Source organism: Pelecanus crispus, chromosome 4, assembly GCF_030463565.1.
Source record: "Pelecanus crispus isolate bPelCri1 chromosome 4, bPelCri1.pri, whole genome shotgun sequence".
In the NCBI taxonomy this organism is placed as follows: Eukaryota; Metazoa; Chordata; class Aves; order Pelecaniformes; family Pelecanidae; genus Pelecanus; species Pelecanus crispus.
In genome coordinates, this window is record NC_134646.1 from 6,246,575 (window position 1) to 6,267,666 (window position 21,092).

General features: G+C 38.0%; 1 protein-coding gene across 4 annotated transcripts in view; it reads right to left on the reverse strand.

The window, feature by feature from the left end:
* Positions 1 to 1,872: 1,872 nt before the first annotated feature.
* PDE5A (phosphodiesterase 5A) overlaps positions 1,873 to 21,092 on the reverse strand; it is a 57,862-nt gene continuing 38,642 nt past the window's right edge. For 3 of the 4 annotated variants that reach the window (XM_075708807.1, XM_075708811.1, XM_075708810.1), the window contains exons 11-21: positions 20,965 to 21,024; positions 17,027 to 17,173; positions 14,658 to 14,783; positions 12,475 to 12,569; positions 9,005 to 9,092; positions 7,801 to 7,901; positions 7,628 to 7,705; positions 6,680 to 6,743; positions 6,024 to 6,098; positions 5,418 to 5,501; positions 1,873 to 2,010 (exon numbers count right to left, since the gene is read on the reverse strand). In XM_075708807.1, the coding sequence (XP_075564922.1) occupies positions 1,873 to 2,010; positions 5,418 to 5,501; positions 6,024 to 6,098; positions 6,680 to 6,743; positions 7,628 to 7,705; positions 7,801 to 7,901; positions 9,005 to 9,092; positions 12,475 to 12,569; positions 14,658 to 14,783; positions 17,027 to 17,173; positions 20,965 to 21,024 (1,056 nt within the window). The remainder of the gene's footprint in view (positions 2,011 to 5,417; positions 5,502 to 6,023; positions 6,099 to 6,679; positions 6,744 to 7,627; positions 7,706 to 7,800; positions 7,902 to 9,004; positions 9,093 to 12,474; positions 12,570 to 14,657; positions 14,784 to 17,026; positions 17,174 to 20,964; positions 21,025 to 21,092) is intronic. The other variant, XM_075708809.1, reaches the window with a different exon arrangement.

Below are 21,092 nucleotides of genomic sequence, written 5' to 3' on the forward strand. Positions count from 1 at the left end.
TTAGAGAAGTTTGAGATAGGATTTAATCAGTGATAAATAATTTAGGTTGGCAGAAATGCTGCAGACTATCAGAATACCTTATTCTCCATTAAAAAAAAAATCAACTATGAAACTCAGTATCGTCAAACATTTTGAAACACTTGCTTCATCTTTTGTTAGATTCTGGTATAGTTTATCTAAATGCAGAGACTGATAAAAAGAGGTTGTTTTCACTGTCTTTCTAACCAGCTCTTACAAGGGGGGATTGATAATCTCCTGGGAAGAATTTACTGCAGTTTCCAACTAGAATTTTCTGGATTACTGTGATAGAAATAAACTCCCATGCTTCAAAGTACAATCCCAAATGTATTACTTTTGCCTAATACTATTGCTGATTTTAACTGAAAAATCATTACTACAGATTGAAAAAAACCAAACAATTTTCTGTGTCTCTGTGCAGCCAAAGTTACACCTACTGCTAACCAATCTTAGACTGCTGACATTAATGTCCTAATCCTGTCTACCCAAAGAATAGTACTCTCTTTGTATTACTCTTTTGGGGTTTGTCTAATGTGTAAATTTTCTTGAATTGGTTCCCACTTCAAAACAATTTTTATTAGTCATCTTCATTTAAATAAAATATCAATGTTGCTTTTTTTACTACTGCAAGTTAATTGATTTCTTACTTTTCTGAACGTTAACACCTTATATACAAATGGCAAATCCCTGTAGCATTCTTGGCTATTTTCCCTTTCAGTATTCTTTTTTCCTATTCCTTTAAGACATTGTGATTAATCATTGTTAACATTAACTAATGCTAAAAATTATTTTTAAAAGATGTTAACATAAAACTTTCTGAAAAGTGGTCTTAGCCATTTCATCACAGCACTGGCCTAAAGAATCAGTCACTGATAGTCACCAGAAGTGTGCCATTCCTGCATCATTCTGATTCAGATTTTCATCTCTTGCTCTTGCAGTCATATTCTCTTCTACTCTTCCTGCCCGTGATTCAGTCTGTTGGTTATGATGATGTTAAATTCAACTTCCAAATGAAGGTAAAACCAGCATATAAAAATGATCCTGTTTAGTTTCCATTTCTCTGTGTGCTTCTTGCAGCTTCCTAGGGGAGCCATACTTCTGTGGCAGCCTGTCAGTTATGTTGTGACATTTCATCAATCTTCAAGTAGTTCATTATCCATTATTCGTAGATAATTATGACATTTCTACCACAAAACTCCTAAGACCCCCACAGCCTAGTAATTCACAAGGGTTTTTAAAAATTTCTCCAAATGTAAGACATTTGCTAAGACATTCCTCTAATATGAAAAAATCTACTGGGTGCACAGCTTCTGGGGCTTTTTCACTTCGAAGCCCAGTTCTGTCTCCTGAAAGAGGTTAGCATAGTATATGCTGGATTAGGCTCCCCAGAGTTTGTCCCAATCTTTCCTCTGAACCTCTGGGAAGAGAACAGGCAAGACTGCTCATTAATTTTATAACATAACACAGCAAGACTGGAAGAGGAAAAAAGGTGCAAAATGCAGTAGTCTTTAAGATACTGGCCACAACATGATCACTAAACAACTATATACATCTGTAAAGTAATAGGCTCTCAGGGACAGTCGAGTAACTGCACTTGTACCTTCTTGTGGAACAGGGTTGCAAAAACTACCCTTGCAGATCTGTTTCCATCTCAATCAGATGTAATAAAAGAAACATACTATTTTTATATAACCTTGGCACATACATGGTCATGCTATGTCTTGAAATTTGGGAAAATAATACAGCAGTGGCAAAACATAAGCCAAATTCATACAGTGTTTAAGCAAAATGCAGTACTCCCCTATTACTATGTGTTCTATGTGAACTTAAGCTTGTGGTTGTTAAATCAGCATCTCAGTTCCGTTTGGCTTGATTGCTTTCTCCATTAATCAGATTCTTCTCTTGTTGTTCAGCTAAGGATTGCCATTTCTGCCTGTTTTTTCTACAGCCATCCAGTAAAGGGTAGCAGGCCTCTGACACATGCGTTAGGGCCTGAAATAAATTAAGAACAATGTAAATGTAAAACAGATCACATTTAACAACAAAATAAGTGTTCTTGAAGATGACCATGAGAGAGACCAGAATGACTGAAATACGAGGTCTATCTATAATTGAAAATGAACTTGTATTTTGAACTTCAAGGAAGGCTTCCTGCTGCACATCAAACATGAACACAATCACCTGGCACTAGTGCAGATTAGACTGAGTGGCAGTGTCCATACAGCACTTGATACATAGGTGCAGAAGGAACCATGGTTAAGTTTGTTGTATTATGCACAAGTGACCTGTCCAGTATTCCTGGTGAAGTACTATGCATGGACTTTCTTTGCAAGCCAGTCCTCTGAATGTATAGCAAGGTCGGTCATAAGGATGACCTTGGAATGGTAATCAGACACAGAGCAGGTGGGATCAGTGGGACCATACTCACTGACAATGTATCAACTGATTCAGAGGAGTTCTCCTGGAAATATTTGAGTTCAAGACAGCACACGAGAGATGAATTACATTTGACACTTAGTGCCTTTTAGGAATAACTGTGACTGAAGTCAATCAAGTATTTTTCATGATGTGGCTGTGTTACTATATCAGAGTGAAGGAAAACTGGATTCTGATATTTAAATATAGAACTGGGAAAAAAAAAAACCCAAGCATTTTTGTATATTTTTCTTTCCCAATGGAAGTGATACAAACATATCCTCACACTGTGACAGTCAGTCCTTTTTTGCATAAAGGGTTCTGTTGGCTTTTGGAATGAAGTCACACTATTCAGAAGCGTGAAGTGGGAGTTTAATAGCTCAGACAGTGCAGGACCACAAGGTACGAGAAAGAGTGAGCCCACTGATTCTGTAACTCCTATAACCAACTGCAAAGTACACAGAGAAGAATCCTGGCCCCTCTGCTGGTCACTACACAAAATGTAAAATCAGTCAGAATTTTACATGGAATTCAGGTCTCATTCAAATAACATGAGGTAGCAATGTCTAATTCTCCTGTAACTTTTCATAGGGACCCTACTGAATTATCAGCTTGCATAAATCTTCATAGTTCCTTTTGGCTTTATAGGCTGCTTCATTAGTTCCAGTAGACTTAATCGAATTATTCTTGATTTACACCACTATAAGAAGAATGGGGCTGTCAAATATCTCTGGATTTTTCCTGTTTTGTCTGAATATATCTGCTAAATGGTACTTTTTTCAATTAAAAAAGAAGAAAATGAAACACATTTCTCTTATTTTTTTCAGATTTCTGAACTTAAAGGGAAGACTTGGAGATCATTCAGTTTAACTGCACTGGTTACCTAGCTAACACAAGCCACAAAACTTCCGTTCGTTGGGATCTGAGCTACTCCGAATAACATGGTAAGTCACATACTTGCAGTGCTGTATTGGGAACTCATCTCTGTTTGCGTGGTGTGTCAAATTCCTACTGACTGGATGAATGCTAAGGAAATGGTGAAAAGGCTGTCATTACAACCCTGTTTATTGTTTGCTTTTATAGCATTAGAATGTTGGAGAGTGAACTGTGTGCTTGTTCAAAGTAACACTGAAGTTGTTTATATGTTTTACCATTTATGACTCAGTGAAGAAAACAAAAATCTGTGTAAGCAGGTAATATCCCCTACTTGTACTCCAGTCAAAATAAACAAACACCGGATCAGCTCAAACCATAGCCCCTTCCTTGGATTTACCAGTACTGTTATGGGTTTTGTCACTTGCTCATAGGCTCCCCATCCTCTGTAGCGCTCTCTGCCCCTGCAGGTGAGTCACTCTCACTTATCAGTTAGGTTTGGACACATGCTGGCATACTCTGAGTCCGTATAAAGTCCCAGACACTGTCAGCCTGCTACGTGCTGTTCCAGTTCAGGTCAGACTTTGAGGTGAGATGACAAGCAAGAGTGATACTCTGAAAGCTCTTAAGAGGCAACATGTTCTGAACAAAAAGATGCTGCTTAGACCCCCTCCTGTGGATGTAGCATCTCCTTCTTTCTTCCCCAGTTAAAGAGAAGGGAGAAGACTCCAAACATTTGTAGGTGCTTTTGGCTGCTAACCAGGAATGGCTTTGTATGCACTGTGGCATAACAAGGCTGCAGTTACAAAACAAGGGCACAGTAGCTAGAAATCACTCACGCACATCATTTCCTTGCAGGAACTGTACAGGAGCTGGGTACAGTTTAGACTCGTATCTCTTGGTAACTGTTGATGTAAGCTGCAGTGCATATTTCAGAGTAAATAACTGAAAATTTTCTGGTCTTTTCATAAATGGAAAGGTAAAGCCCTCCCCTAACAAGAAAAAGTATAGAAGTTTAGGCTCTGGAGCTGTGGGCATTCAAACCTGCTCAGGTGTTCAAAGAATTTTCTGTCTCTATAGTCTGTACCTTTCCACAGATACTCGGTCTTCTTTCAGTGGCCTACCTCCTACTGGAGACAGTTTTCTGAGGCTTCCCAGCACAGGCTGCCTTATTTTCCTGACAAATAGTTTCTACAGCACAGAAACATGTGAGTTTCAGGGGCAGCAGCTAGTAGCTCCATTTTCTTCCTCTGTCCTTGTTTCCTTCCAACTGGTGGATGTGGATTCTTTTTAGAAAAGTTTACTGTGTAAGAGGGAAAAATTTGAGTAATCACCTTATTCCTCCCACTGGAAGATTCTTAAGTTAGGCTATCTGTTCCTTACCTTTCTTTTTCTCACCTCAGTTCCTGTAAAATACTTGCTACAGTCCCAATGAACAGGCTTTCAGTCTAGTGCTTTACTGGTTTAAAAAACCCAGAAATCATTATGGTTTTGTTTCACACTATTATCTGACCAAGTATCTGCTTACACAGTTTGTGACCAGGATAAAAAACATTTCAATGAATTTTCCCATGCACTGCTTTTGTGTGTGATAAAAGAGAAAGAAAAAAATGGGATGGGAAATGTTAAACTCAAGTAAATTTCCTATACATAGCATATCACCTTTTGCATGAGGAATTCTGAATTCTTTAAAACTCTTAAACAACACTTTTTATCAATGCATGGCATGGATACCATTCTTTTCCTAGAGAGCAAAGCATTAGTTTTATGACTTTCCCTGATGATCGTAGCAGCTCACTGGAGCTGCTGGAATCCAGAATATAACCCAGGGATCTAACATCAAGTGCACAGAGAAGAGCAATTACCACTAGGTTTTAAAAAATTATAACAAAATAAGTTAATCAGACAAACATACCATTAATAATAAATACTAAAATAATCATTTCTTCAACTGAATAATGACCATATGTAATACATAGCAAAAAAAACTTTTTTAACTAGAGACTAGTTTTTTATTTGATTTTTATTCTAATTTTAAATCTCCACCTATTAGAGGCTATAGTGAGCAGTTCTGGTTTTAGATATTTGCAATTCTTTCTTAGGCACCATACCTCATACAGTTGCAAACAAACAGCATCTATGAATCCAACCTGCATGCTGGGAATTTTATTTTTCTTCTCTCTGTTCATTAGATCCTGCAGATAAGAAGTAAACAAGCTCTGTGTTTAAATGCGTTAAATAAAAAACCCAACCAAAATCAAAGAGACAGGCTGGAATTAAAAAGCAGCACCTTAAAAAGCACAGCAAACTCAGCACAGCAGGGTGTCAGTACACGTGTTACAAAGCAGGTAATTTGCCTGCATGACTTGCCTTTGGAGATTGTCTTTGGAGTGACAGAGCCCAAATAGCTAGACGAATAGACAAGCTTACTGGTTTTGGATAGGTTGCAAATAGGTACCAATTTAGGAATGTATTTCCTAGACAATTTAGTAATACCGATTTAGAAAGAATAATGCTGACTGTTCTTCTGGCTCAGAGATAATGACACACTTGGTATTTGGGAACCACAGAAGATCAACTGACTACTAGGAAGACAGGGAAAGAGTTGGTCCTATAGTCTCGTCAGTGGGAGAAATGGTGGCTTTTGAAAGGAATGTGAAGTGCTGTTTGTAGAAGCCATTTTGAAAAAGGTGATTCTACATGATTCTGCCACTTACTGTTGGTTCTATGTTGAGTTCCTTCCGCTCTTTATCTCCTTGATCAAAGAACTCAGTAGCTACAAGCTCAGCAATCTGTAAGAGATTTCACACATTGAGAGCTCTAAAAGTTTGCTTGCTACCTACAATCAAAACTGTTTCCTGTGTTTCCTGTCTCTCCTTAGGATATATCGAATTGGGACCCCCCATAATCAGACTCTCCAGCTTAACAGCTAGCTTTTAGAATTCTTCATGCACACATATGTGCGCAAAAAACCCACCTGCGTGTGCTGATATTTACTCTGACAAAGGAAAATGAATAAAATGGCACATAGGCATCTTACTACTGATAACAGTTGGAATGATCAACACACAGAAAAAGGTCACCTGGTACTACTGTGTGGTATCAATTGACTGCCTTGTAGTAACACAGGAATGTTGGAAAGAACAAAGATTCCCGATTTACCTTCAGATTACTGCTAACATGGTGACATAGCTAAATGCACAGATCTTGCTACAAAGACCTGAGAAAGTCTTCAATCCACACACAGCACTTTGAAGGACTGCTTCCTAAGGCTCTGCATTCCACCACTGCCTTTGCAATAAGGACCAGATGGAGGAAGCAGAAGCTGTTACACAGAGTTTGTATTTAGCAAATCTCAAAATTAAGCATATACCCGTTGCTGAACTGGCCATGGTTTGGTTATGGCTGATAAATCACAAGCAGTCATCAGCATTGCTCTGTAGAAAAAACAGAAAGAAATCTATGAATTACTGTATCATGAAATGTATGTAACCACCAAGTCAAGTGATTAGTAAAATAGAATATAAAATTTCAAGGAACATCAAAGTCAGAAAAACAAGTGAAATTAAAGCAAAGTTATAAAGGTATCCAAGGCTCAATGATGTGGTAGACTTTTACCTGTGTGAAATGAGCACACAGAAATGAGCAGATCTGGACTGGCTCATTTGGTGGATTCACGTCAAATGAACTGTTTCATTCTATTTGCTACTGGACAGACAGCACATTTATTTATTTCTGACATTAGCAGCAGACTGCCATCTTTATTGACAGTATGAGGGCCAAGGACTGAAATAGGAATAGACATAGAACATAACTACATTAGACTGGTTTTTAAAGGCACTGAATTTGAAATATGGCATCCTTCCTTTCTGAGACAGCCTATGTAAGCCTGCTTTTCTGTAGCTGTGCATTACAATATGAGTCTTTATTCTTAATCTTTTTTTTTCTTCACTGCCAGTATCAGCTTCAAAACAAACTGCCTGTCCTGAATCTTTAATTATTGGTTTCAGCAATTCAGTATTTAAGTATAAAGTCACAACAACAAAAGAACATGGTACCTAGAGAGGAACCCCACACTCACTAGGAAGAACAAAAATGCTCATGTTACTCCACGTGCCACTTAACAAAGTTTATTATACAGGCTGCAGACTTAGTAATTCAGACCCGGGGAGTCATTCAGCGACCTGTGTGCCAGTGCCAGTTTGTACAGGCGCAAAGCACAGAGATCTGCTGGTTTTAATAAAATTCACAGCAACATGGCATGGAAAATTAGGTACCAAATAATAATAACTGACTTCTTAATCATTCTGCTTTTACTTACAAAAATAGCTCCTTCTGTGTAGGATCTTCCCAATTAAATTGCTTCTTCCTTAGAAGTTCAAAAAATTCCCCTCTCCTCCTTTAAAAGAAGTTGAAAAAAAAAGATTTTGCAGCATGATGACACAATCCAAACATCCAGCAATGACTATCCAGCCAAATTTGCCTCTGACTTACTTTATGTAGAGTGCTAGGTCTGTGGCAAGAATGGCTTGTTTTACCATTTTCAGTGTGGCCTTGTATTCTTCAATGGAAAGGCTGCTGAGAATCTGATTTCCCTTTACAAAAAAAGCAAAACCAGGGTTATCAGTAAAATGGGCAAGAGCATACCAGTTTGCTGAAATGTCTCTTAGATACTAAATCATTCATCGATCACGTCATTGTTTTACCCTGCCTCCTTTTGCAGCTTCCCCAATTTAAAAATAAAAATTCCAGTCGTCTTGAGTAATGGCAGAAAGCCGCACAGCAACAGCATGATAATCAACTATTACAAAATGAAACTGCAAGCAGAGCAACATCAAAGCCTTTAAGTCCATTTGCCACTAGCTGTATCATAGCATTTCCCTTTCCTCTTCCCCCTTCTCCCTGAAGCAGAGGGACTACAACAGATTCCAGTACCTGCCTATACACCTCACATAAATGAAAATATTTTCCTTTTATGAAGCAACATAAATAACAAGCTATTACATAGAAATATAAGCTCAGCAGCCCACTGTTAAACCAAAGCACTATGAGCTGGTGAAATGGCAACTTGCCTCCACTTTTTTTCTGTATTTTCCTGTCTGAATAGGAAAGAATCATTACAATACAAAGGATGCCCAAGTACCATACCTGTGATACAAAATGAGCAGTGAAAAATACACCGCTTTGAAATGATTGTGCCTGCTGAATAACAGGCCTTAGAATTAGTTAATAATATAAAACAAGAAGAATGTAGTTTTATTTGCATATTTACTTAACTTAGGTTTGGCTTCACTTTGGAATGTCAACATTAGCAGTGTTTGGTTTGGTCTCATCAGGACTGCTTTGTGTATGTGTAGGCCGGAATGTTTTTTGAAATGAGAGCAAGGACTTGGGTTTGTTTGGTGGTTCATAAGAGGTCATGAATATGGCAATAACGCCTTTTGTTTCCTTTGGTCCAAGGAAGCAGGTACTCAAAAGGATATTAGCAAGGCTTCCCTTATCAGGCAACACTTGGAAAGGTCTGGTGGCTCTCAGCAATAGGACTGTGATTTCAAAACTGCTGCATTTGCTTTCTTTACCCAAAAAGGAATAAAGATCACTTAGGAATGTATAAGGGTGGGAATCTATCCAAAAGCTAAAAATAAAATGTAAAATAGGGAATAGTTCCCTTCAGCATACATGAAAATGTGGCACTCACTGGACTATTCAGGATCATAAGGCATTGATCAAAGTGATGATGCTCCATGATTGAGTGGCAATACAGTTGAGCCAGTGGATGTTCACTTCTGAGGAGTAAAAAGACCCATCAGATGGAGGAATCAAATTAAACTTACTACTAATCCAGAAATAACTTCCCTTTTAATATCCTCTTCTCATTATCAGTTTACCCCCCCCCCACCCGTGCTTGTTCTTAACCAGTTCCTTTCCCCCTTCTGTGTAACTGGCCAAACAAAATGCATACATTTGGAAGGATGCAGCGGGAATACAAATAAAAAGGCAATGCTGTTACTTTGTCAGAGCACAGACAACTCTCGTTTTCTGCCTTCTGTTACCTGTAGAAACCAGCTGCACACAAGGAGTAAGAACGTAATACAAGGTTTTATAAAGAGCGAAAGTTCTTCTATGGAAAGGAAAGGCAACAAGAAGGGTTCATTCACAAGCAAAATTTAAGTGACAGGTTTTGGGTTTTGTAAGATTAAATAAACAACTGCCTGGTGTATTTAGTCAGCTCAACTACTGAGCTTATAAGTAGTAATGCAGACCTAACTGGAAGCCCACTGATACCAATGGAAAAATTCCTGCTGACCTCTGTGGACTCTGGTGCAGGGCCCAAAATGTTGATCAAGTGATTTCCCAGTGTTAGTAACTGTATTGGTACTTCTTTCATCACCACTCTCTTCATGACCAAACTACTGCAGTATCATTACCCACCCTTTGCCCAGGGCAAAATCCAAAAGGGAAACAAGATGTTGGTTGTACCACAGGCAGTGAAAAACAGCATGAAACCGACTGTGTGGATGTAGAATTTAAAGCTATCTTAGTCTAGAAAATAGACTTTACTGTTTGAGTAGCTTTAGACAAAATACAGAAAATCCTCCTCTCTGAGGATTTCCAGTTTCCCCTGTTCCTCATTGCATAATACAGTTCTTAGCTTTTTGTACTGTATCTTCATTTTCAGCCCCTGGTCCCATGTTGCTTATGTCATCTCTTCAGCTAAATCGGGATTCTTTTGGAAGTCTGTTTTGCTGCTGATCCTGAACCTACTACTCTAATTATAATCTGATCTACAAATGTTTAATCATCTAAGAAATTCTTTTTTAGGATATAGTTCCATGGGACTTTTTGTATGATTAAGGATCATTCACATGAATTAGTTGTTGCAGGACTGGGTCCCTATGTAAGTGAGTGCACACAGAGACTCAAATAAAAGTCATAAGAGGAGACTCCCGGGATTTAAGAAGCACAAAAATGTGGAGAGAAAGATGGAAAGACAAACAAAAACGCGGAAAGGGAGATTAAAGGATGCAAGCCCCTGAGGATTATGGGCTGGCTGCCCAGCACCTCCTCTGAGACCACTGCGAAAAGAGTATAGAGCAAATATGCTTGCGTGTTTCTGTAAGGAAATAAATTGTAGGATGGTGCCAACGCATGCTGGGTGAAATTCCCATTGAGTTAAGTGGGATGCATACTGCGTCCCCTAAAGTTCATCCTGACTGAAGAGAGAAATATGTGAGAAACATCTTAGGTTATCTTCCCAAGTACTGCACCAAACTAGAGCTTGCTCAGTACTTACAGACCCTGGCTGTCTGGGAAGACACAAGTGCTGGAAATAAACTCAGGCCCTACTTCTGTAGTACATAGCATTTCTGTTAAACCACCACGCCAGGCCAAAGGACACCACTGCTTTGTGAACAGAGCAGTTTGGTTATGCAGTTTTCATACTCTGTGCTTGCCTACTTTACATGTGGGCTTGGAAGAAAAAGAAAATAAACCCCCTGCATATCTACCAGGAGACCTTTAAGCAGTTCATTTCCTGTAATTTCTACTACCAGGACTATTTTAATTTTTGAAACCCTGTTGCTTAAGAAAAGAATCATATGATAAGTACCTACTCTCTCTGCTTCCAAGGAAGAAACAAAAGGGATCCATTCCTGGAAAAAATAACTTTTCATTTAGATTTAAATGAGGGATTTAAAAACAAAATTAATGGAGCTTTCTATTGAAAAAGAATTATTAAGCTGTAATCATCTCCGCTTTACAGCATGTGCAAGTTAGATTTTGCTGTCTATGACACTTTCCCAGGACATTTTTGAGAGGCGATGACGCATCTCCAGATGTCTTCCAGGAAATTTATTTTTAAATAAATAAAGCAAAAAATAGCTAACCAGTTCCAATCACTGCAAGGCTACAGTTACTGCTGGAATCCCCTATTAGGGAACTAGAAAAACATTACTCTTTCAATTTTGTGGGGTTTGGGGGTTTGTTTTGTTTTTTTTTTTTGCTTTACAAATCAGTCTTAGTGTTATTCTGAACATATATCTGAAAGGCAGGAATTCTGCTTCAGTTTACTTATTTTCTGCCTTTCAGTTTCTCTGCCTCAAACAAACTTTTCCTCCCCTAGTATCTTACTTTACACACAGCAAGAACAGCAGACCACTTCTTCCAAAGGTAACTTCAAAACCACTCTCCAACTCTGCCAGAAAAAGATACAAGTATACGTTTCTGGGTATCTTTTCCCCATCTCTGGTCAGATCAGGATACATTGCCGTATCACGGTAATCCCATTATACCATGTTTTAAGTCAAGCTATTTATTTAATCGAAGAATCATATACTGTTATTTGAAGTGAATACTAAATTCCCTGAAAAACACATTTTGGGCAGATCTGAAACTATTAATAAATTCTAAAAAAACAAGTATTTTTAGTTAAAAATTAAAATATGGAGAAAATTTTAGAAGAGTTCAGATGCTTCATTTTGATAACTTCAAAGCAAAATACTATGTTGAATAAAAATATTTTGTTTCAAGGTTTTAAAACGTATTTTGACTTTCTGCGTTGTAAAGGTTTTTCTGTAATTCCAGAATTGATCAAAGTTAAAGAGTACAGATAACCCCAAATCAATGCAAATACATTTTTAATGTGATTTTAAATATGTATCTTATCCAAATCAACTTAGAATTCTGGAAAAACATGGCTAAATCATGAGTAAAACAGAGTTCAAAATGGTAGGGAGACACCTTTGTATCAGGTGGCTGCAGATCCCAGCTCTGTGCTGGCCCAGACTAGATGGGGAACAGCTGGTTGGGCAGGGAGCAAGCTGAAAAGCTGCATGTTTCCTACCCGCTGTGCCTTAGAAGCTGGGACCTTTTGCTGTCACTGTATGGAAAATGGTGGATGGGACTTACGGAACAGGAGCAGGAAGACGCTGCCCCTGCACAGGTTACAAAGAGTTCTCTTCATCTGCCATCGTAGTTAGTCAACAACTGAGGTTGCGCATCTTTGCTTTGGACTCGTGAATGTTTCTGGCTGCTCTTGCACTTACTGCTTTGCAAAAACTTCCTCCTTTGCACAGCCTCACATCACCAAATCAATTAGGTTGTGCTTAACCTAGCTCTGTGATTTTGGTCTTCATTTGTTTTTATTTAACTTCTCTCAGACTTACTTACCTTTGTATGTAAGAGTTGTTCACTCCCCTGTGATCCAAATCATGGCTTAGAGCTGCTATCAGCAAAGCCAGTGTTTCTAAGTCAGTCAGTTTGCTCTGTATGTAAAGAGTAATACAAGAAGTGAGTTAGCTTTGTGACGCGGATTTATTTTGCACAGTGTGTTTTATACCTGCTGTCTTGTCTTTACCCACATAACAGATACAGTTCTGGGCCAAGGAGGACAAGGACATAAAATGGTATGCTGAGAATAAGTGTTATCTCTGAAGTTGTAGTGCACACTAGTAATCATTCTCCGTAGGCCTCAATGCAGTTTTCAGAGGGAACACCATCTACCCCTATGTATACTGATGAGAAAACCAATACAGAAGAAGAGGAAGTGACTTGCATAATGTCACCTGGCAGCGAAGAGAGAGCATGAGGAATTTTTTAAAATTCTGGCCACATGACTTTTAGCTCAGCTCCTCTGTTACCTCATGGGAGTCAGGCTACATTCACTAAGTAGGTATAAAAACTTATTATATAAATGTCCTTGGAATAATCAGAAGGCAAAAGTGTCATGCTTTTCATTGATCACTGGGCAAATAAATTAACAGAAGTTTAAAACCCATGGAAAACAAAATTAACAAAATATCTGACTCATTATTAAAGAGTTTATTCTGGAGCTCCAACAAGGATTAGTGGAGAGGTTACAGTTTCTCTTTTGTATTTTTAATATTGTTCAATAGAATTGGATAGAAAATTTACTTAAATCTGTCCAGTGAGAAAGAGAGGCTGAACAAAGCTTCAGTATTCATGCAGCATTTCGTAACGGGACAAGAATAGCAGGCACAACAGCCAGGACCGGAATTTGAAGAGCAGCTAGTGACAGCACTGCCACTGGGGGGCTGTAACCTTTGCACAATCAAATCCAAATTTGCTTTAAGCACTTACAACTTCTGTAGATTTGCACCTGCTTTCTGCATAATGAAACCTGTCCTTAGTCTAGTCAAAGACAAATCAGTTTGGAAATGACTGATTTTGTGTTTCTCCTAGGAAGATGTGTCCCCCAATGCTTGCTTTTCCCCTCAAACTAGAGAAAATTGAGACACTTATGTTCAATGCTGTTCTGACTCCAGAATCTAGGACATGAAAATCAGTGTGGAGTGAATCCAGTGAATCCAATGTAGTCAGGAATAAAACAATTTATGGAAATTGCAGTGGAGACTGATAGGATTCCAAAAATAGCAAGAAAGCTATCAGGATCATCAGAGATTGTTAGAACACACACAGAGCAAAACTAGCATATCCATTTCAGTACAGAAGGAATATGAAAGCCTTTGCCTTTGTCTCTTCTAGCACCTTTTGTCTTTTTTCTTAGTGAGACAAAGTTTGTAGAGGAAGGGGATGCCTCTTCATTATTGGTATTTTTTGGTCTATAAATAGGATTTATTTATTCTCTCAGAAGTGCTTACTGTAAAATAGTATAACCCAACTAATAACAATTGTCTGTAATCAAACTGAAGAAACACGTTAATTCAGAACAAACAGAAACATTTTGTTTTCTTCAAGAATATAAAACCAAAACTTAAAAACATGTTTTGGAAAAATCTCGAATCAGTACCTTTCTTATTTTGGGGATCATCTAGCCTTTCAGTATTTGTAATAAAGCATGATTAGGTTGTTTTTAAAATTATTATGTGTCGTCTAAGTGGAAGGTTGAAACATTGTTAAAAAGCATTGAAATAAGCATTTAAAATCTTTATTTCCAAAAAATGTTCTATTGTTTGTCTAAAGCTGTACTCAGCTCTGTGTTTGAGCTTAAAAAATTTCCCGTTGAATATTAGAAGGAAACATCCTGAATTAGGGTCAGTCCTTTTCTTCTCCACCTTTTTGACTTGCTTGTAGCATAAGCCTTAACTTTAAAAAAAGGACATAATCATGTACGTGCCTTATTTGAGATACTCCCACTGGGAACATCTACCTGATCATTTCTAGAGGATTTAACTGAATCTGGGTACCTAACAACATGACAATCATTTCACAAACCAAGCCCTTAAAGCCAGAAGTCTTTAGCAGAACTATTGTGATTTCACTAGCAATACCACGGAATGATGAACATCTTACTGACATGACAATCAGAACTATGCATCATTATAGAATTTGTTTAGCCAGAAGATTCTTAATGTAGAAACAGCAAAATGTACCTGAATTTTACCAGATTTTAAAGCAGCAAACATGCACTGCGCTGTATTAAAGGCATGTCTCCAATTGTGATAAGCAACATTTTTCCGATAATTTTTCTTTACACTTAAAATCCATCTGCAGAGAACCTTTAAGAAACAGCATCAGAGAGTTAACTGTAAATGTATTAGAAATCTGTTCTTCTTATGAAAACAAATCTTTCTCTAATCCCACTTGAAAACTGTCTCTCTTACAGAAAAAAACCTTCCTTTTAACTCAATTAAGTTCAAATATAACATACTTGTAACTGCGAACATAGATAAGAATATGCTTACAGCCACTAGTTCAGCCTCTCATTGAGTATGCGCGTTTGGGGTGTTGTTACTAATGGCTAAATGTTGGTGTCAGATGCACTGCTGTTGACTCAGAAACTGAGTTATGTTGAGCTAACTGGGAGAAAAAGATCCTTGTTTGTACTGAAATATTTGATAGAGAAATTGTTTTTGATAGAGACCTTTTTACAGAGGTCTCTTAAGAGCTGTTTTGATAATGAACATGTGGCTTTTCCCTCCTATCAAAAGACAAGCAGAATTGGACTTTGGAAAGCAAATAAGTATGACAGAAAGACAGTGATTACTATATTGCTGGGTAGTATTTTTTTATGCAGTAAGAAAGTATGCCCTGGATGTTTTGCACAACAGTATTACAAGTTGTGGGTTATACTTTACTTCTAAGAAAGTGAAAGGTATGAAGGTCAGATAGTAATTTGATGTGTACTAGAACAGGTCCCTTGGTTTGAATGGATACAGCATACTGCTCTATGTTAAATGCTGGCTGAGAATCTAGGCCTTGGTTTGTTCAAGAAAATTTTTAGTGTTCCTAGTGAAAGATGTTTTACTGACAGAAATGAAGATCCAGTATCATTCACCCACATAATCGATTCCACACAGACAAAAGCAGCAGTATTCTCTGCCTTTCCACTGTTAAAAAAGGAGTGCTAGGCTACTGCCAGTTTTCTGTAGCCCTAGTACGGAAAGGTGAAAGCATAGCTTCAAAGCTGTCAATGTTCTCTTGCTTCTATTGAGATGCGTAATTATGTGTCTATTGTCATGGTGTTATTTTGGTTTTGCAAATACATTACAATTGCTCCACTAGACACTAGAAGCCCACCCATTACTGGGCTACCTGACTCCCTCTCTTCTGTTGGGACATATCCCTTAAGGAAGTACAAGTTCTTGGCCTTAACTACAAAGGTGAAACTAAGTACTGTGAAACTAAATACCTGTTTTCTTTCACTAATTTGTTTGCCTATGAAGTCCTCCAAATTAATCTTGCATTTTGATACTGAACTTTGGAAGTTTTGTTGAAAAATATACAAAGCAAAAATAAAGTATTTAAAAACAAAGGTTTTTACAAATAGAAATTGTGCGTATTGACTGGAAGAGGCCTAAGCAATTATCTAGTCTACCTCCAGGGCCAGGAACAAAATAAAAATACCTGTCTAGATCACCTCTGACAGGTGCATATCTACAACTAGATCTATTGGTAAAAACCTTCAGGGAAATTTCCACAGCTCACATAAGTAATCTGTTTCAGTCTTTACTATCTCCATAACTATCAAGTTCCCCCTAATCTCTAATCTAATCTTTTGTGGGGGAAAGACTGAGCTAATTACTTTTACTACCTTATACGGACATAGAGAACAATATTACTGTCTTCTTTATAACAGTCTTTCACTTACTGAAAAGTTGCTATCATCTCCCTCCTCAATATTCTGTTTTCTGGAGAAAACCAGCTTAATTCATTCAAACTTTCCTCAATCTCCTAAATTGTTATTTTTAAAAATTGATTTGTATCTCTGTGTCTCTTCAAATATGAGCTACAACATAATTACTCCATGGGCCTTAAATACCACTCTGTCAGTAAAGAATGAAAGTTGCCCCTTTTTGCTACTATGGCACATTATTGACTTTTACACGGTTTCTGATACTAGTAGCTGTGAAATGTTTTTCTCTGTTACCACTAGCTATTCTTTTGTTTACCATTTTTAATTTATGCATTTGACTGTTTTTGTTAGTCTTTATGTATTTATTCTTCCTGGTTTTGCTATACATTTTCAAACTCATTTGAATTGTAACCAAGTCCTCTAGCTCCACTTCCCAAGTTTTCTAAAAGCATTTTACAGTCCATTAACTAAATTATTAATCATTCAGTAGAACCAAACTGAGGACAAACCCCAGTACTGCCCACTCTATATACCTTCCTAGTTTCCTAACTACTCTTTAACACAGAGTTCCAATTATATATACTGTAGGCTCGTTTCACTATTCTCCTGATTTCCTAATAACTAAGTTGTCTCTTTATGTGAAGCAGCATTTGACAGCATTCATACCTCATGTTTCATTTGGAAATTTTGCACCAGGTTGAGGTCTGTGAACATTCGAATTGTGCACAGTGTTGTTTCAAAATCTGATAACTCAAAATCACTGAAGTTGAAGTCAGTTAGGTTGAGAGATTGTGCGGATGGTACTACAGCAGCCTAGAGAAGAATAAGAGAACACAACTTAGCACTAGGAGAGAGAAAGCATAACATAAGTATCTGCTTTTTCACCAGAGAAGTAGTGAGATACTAAATTTTACCTTCACATTATACTGAAACCTGATGATTAAAAAAATTCCAACATTCTTACACATTTCTTGTACCAGTAATTTTGTGTCCCTCGGTTTGGATTCATGTGGTATTTCACCTATAAGCATGTGAAAGAACCACCAGGCCTCTATGTTCAGTGGAAAATAATGCAACCATTCAGGAACTCTAATGACATAATTTTGAAAAACTGCAACTGCAGTCTGGTATTTCATGAGGAAAAGGGCTGGAAGGACACAGTAGGAGCTCAACAGAACATCTCATGCCTGTGTTCTGACTTAATTCATAATTCATCTTTCCCTTTCTTGATCTCCTGCCCTTGACAGCCACAACAATAAGTTTCATTTCAGCTGAGACATAAAAAACTGCACTCTACAGCTACTCAAGTGTTATTTAACTGCATTAGATATTTTCTTTTTCACTTACTGAAGCCTGTAGAGCTATCTGCACCCCATTTTACAGCATGAGACTTCATCAGCTATTTTAATTTCAAGTTACTGAGCTATGGTCAGCTTCTGTAAGCAGTGACCAAATTACAACCTCTTGCTCAATTTCTCCACCTCAGTAATATTATAAAGAGCATGAAATAGTCAAGAAAAGAAGAAAATGTGCCCATTAATTCCCCTCTTTGCATAACTGTGACTTTTTAATTACTATGGCTTACTATAGGCATTCTATTAATAGTAATTAGTAGTAAAAAATTAATTAATGACTCAATTTCTTTACCTGGTTAAGTATAGAAAATAATTTTAAAACCTTGTCTTCTCTTATGACTGAAAAACCTACAGATAAAGCTTATAACTTCATTTCATACACCAAGGCGTTACCTTCAAGGAAAGCTTCAAGCACAAGAATAGTCCATTCTGGCATGCAGGCAGTCAAGCGAGCATGGTAAAAGGCCAGCATGGATGAACAGGGAATTCCTGAGTGAGCTCAAATGAAAAAAATGAAGTACACAGAAGGAAGAAGTGGGGATGGGCTACCTGGGAAGAATATAGAGACATTACCAAAGTGTGCAGGGATGAAGATGGAAAACCAAAGCTCAGCTTGAGTTGGAACTAGAGAGGGATGGGAAGGGCAACAAAAATGGCTTCTGTAAATACATTGGCAGCAAAAGGAAGGCTAAGGAAAATGTGGGACCACTGTGGTAACTGAGTGGCAACTGTAAACAGTTTTGCTTTGTTTCATTTGCTTTGGATGATAAAACCACGGGTTGCAGACAGTATGCAGGCTCAAAGGAGGTGCCTGATGCAATATGACATTCTGTAGTATGTGGAAATGATGATGAAAGTGAAAAATTTTACTGCAGCCTATTACACAAGGAAGAGAAGAGAAGAGAAGAGAAGAGAAGAGAAGAGAAGAGAAGAGAAGAGAAGAGAAGAGAAGAGAAGAGAAGAGAAGAGAAGAGAAGAGAAGAGAAGAGAAGAGAAGAGAAGAGAAGAGAAGAGAAGAGAAGAGAAGAGAAGAGAAGAGAAAGAATAGAATAGTTCCAGCTGGACCTACAACGATCATCTAGTCCAACTGCCTGATGAAGCATCTACTTTCTGTGCTATCAGATTATTTAGAAGCAAAACAAAGCAAATCATAAAAAGGCATATCTAGAAAGATCATTTTAATCTATTTTGGCTGGCTTGATACAATGATATGAGTGCAAAATAAAAATTAATAAAATTCTGAAGCCAAGTAAATTGCCATTCATCAGCTGACCCTCAGCAGTGGAACAAAAGCTGTAATATGCAATGTGTTAGCTTTAGCCACCAGCCCAGTTTGTAGACAGTAACTTGCTACATCACTGTAATTTAGGCACCTGGATCACATCTCCATATATTACATCAAAGTTGTACAATCTGAAGCCTGGAATAAACTACGAGTAACATCTGTCTGTCACTTCAGGCAAGGTGGTTATATTAGTTAGCTGCTCCACATTGCTGGTCTCAAAACTGAAGTCTTTCTATGATGTGTTAATGGGAAGATAGTCAACACACAGGTATCCCAGTAATGTGGCAGAGGTTGTTCTTAATTAGATGAAAATACTAGCACAAGTACTTTGTGGAAGTTTTTGTAAAGTCTTTGTCAGCACACCAAAAAAGAAAAAGTTCTCTACACCTTGCTGAAAGTAAGTTAGATTGCAAGGAAAGAATCATTTGCATAAGAAAGGAACTGCCACTCTTACATACTTCCCTGAAGTAGTACTTGAAGTAATCACTTGCTCAGAACGGCTGTATAAAACAGGACAGGGATCACTCTCTAGCAATGAGGCGAAATGCCATGAACTGATTTGTCCATACTAGATAGTACTTGGTCCATGGTTTGCTTTGGGCTCCCTGTGGTGCCCTGAAGTTGTAAGATACCCTTATTTTTAGTGCCTGTTTTCTTTTTTCAGCTCAAATTATCTGAACTAATCTGACTGCTCTGTTAAAATTCAGAGTGATGGCTTCATAGCATGAAAATAAGGGTATTTGTTTGCCCTGGGATGTGATGTGATATATCTGAGGGTGCAAAACCTGCTCGAATAGCGCTGCAAGACTGTAGGCTAGAGGAAGCCAAACCTGGTGCACTCATCCACACTGCCTATGGGAGCTGGCCTGTGCTATGTGCTCTGGTACCATGTGCTCTGGTACCGCCTTAGAAAGTGGTGGTTGACATGAGCCAAGATTGTGCTAGGAAGCACATGGACAGTTAAGCAGTAGAGGTGGACACTGGTTCAGCGCTAGGTTTATTGTGGTTCTGTTTTATTTAGCAGTAAAGATGTAACCACAGAGGTTACAATGCAAGTCCTGAAGAGAAACCCTAGGAGATGCATTGCATGCTGGTCTTGTCAGTGCTTCTTTATTGATGGCAACAGCGTGGTACGACTGAAGTTCAAAACCTGTGTGACGCTAATTCTAGAACTATCCTTACACTTGTGCCTTGTTCTGTGGCACCTTGCTTGTCCAGTCTAGTCCCATACTACCCAGCTTGTGGTCCCCTGTGTCTACCTTCCTTCCCATCCCTCCATCCCTCCCATTTTTTTTTGTACAGCAGGGGCGATGCTATTTCCCCAGAATGTCTGCTCCAACAGAGAGAACTGGAGAGACTTAAGCACAGACTGAGCTTTGAACTACACTTCAAATCATAGCTGTAGTTATCTCTTAGGCAGTGGTTTCTAAACACAGAATTAAACATGAGCAGAAAAGGACACTGCACAGAAAAGTAACTATGAAAATAAAAAAAATCATTGCATTAACAATTAAATACAGAATTTCTCTGTAAGGCCATAAAGCTGCACCCATACTTGGGATGCTGGAAAGGTACCAAAGATATAAAATACACAACATTCAGCCTTGGCTGCAGAAAGAAGAGTTCTCAACATTTTGCTTCTGAAATACTTAATCATTGTGAGTTGATACTAACATTGCATCAGCTGTTACTGTCACTGAAACTCAGGAGAAAGGTGGTCGGTATACTTCTGGTTCTCCTGTAATTGCAGCTCTCTGGCCAACCTGTATCTCTCATTGTACACATTGTAACATTTCCCTTTTATGTGATGTATTGATTCAACTCAGGAACCAATCAGTTTAAGCTTCACTGTAATTTTTATTTCTGGAAGATATGCTTCTGCACATTTACATCTGTATAAAGGACTGCCCTTTGTTGTTCTATTAAAGGAATATTTCTAAAGTAATAGTAAAAAATTCAATTACCGCTGTTACCTGCAGCTCCCTCGTTTCCTCCTCAGCAGCAGAAGCATGGTATGAGAGAACCTACAGAAAGAGAAAAGCAGCCCTTAGTACAAGAAAAAGAGCAATGTGACAAAAAGGTATTTTTCCTA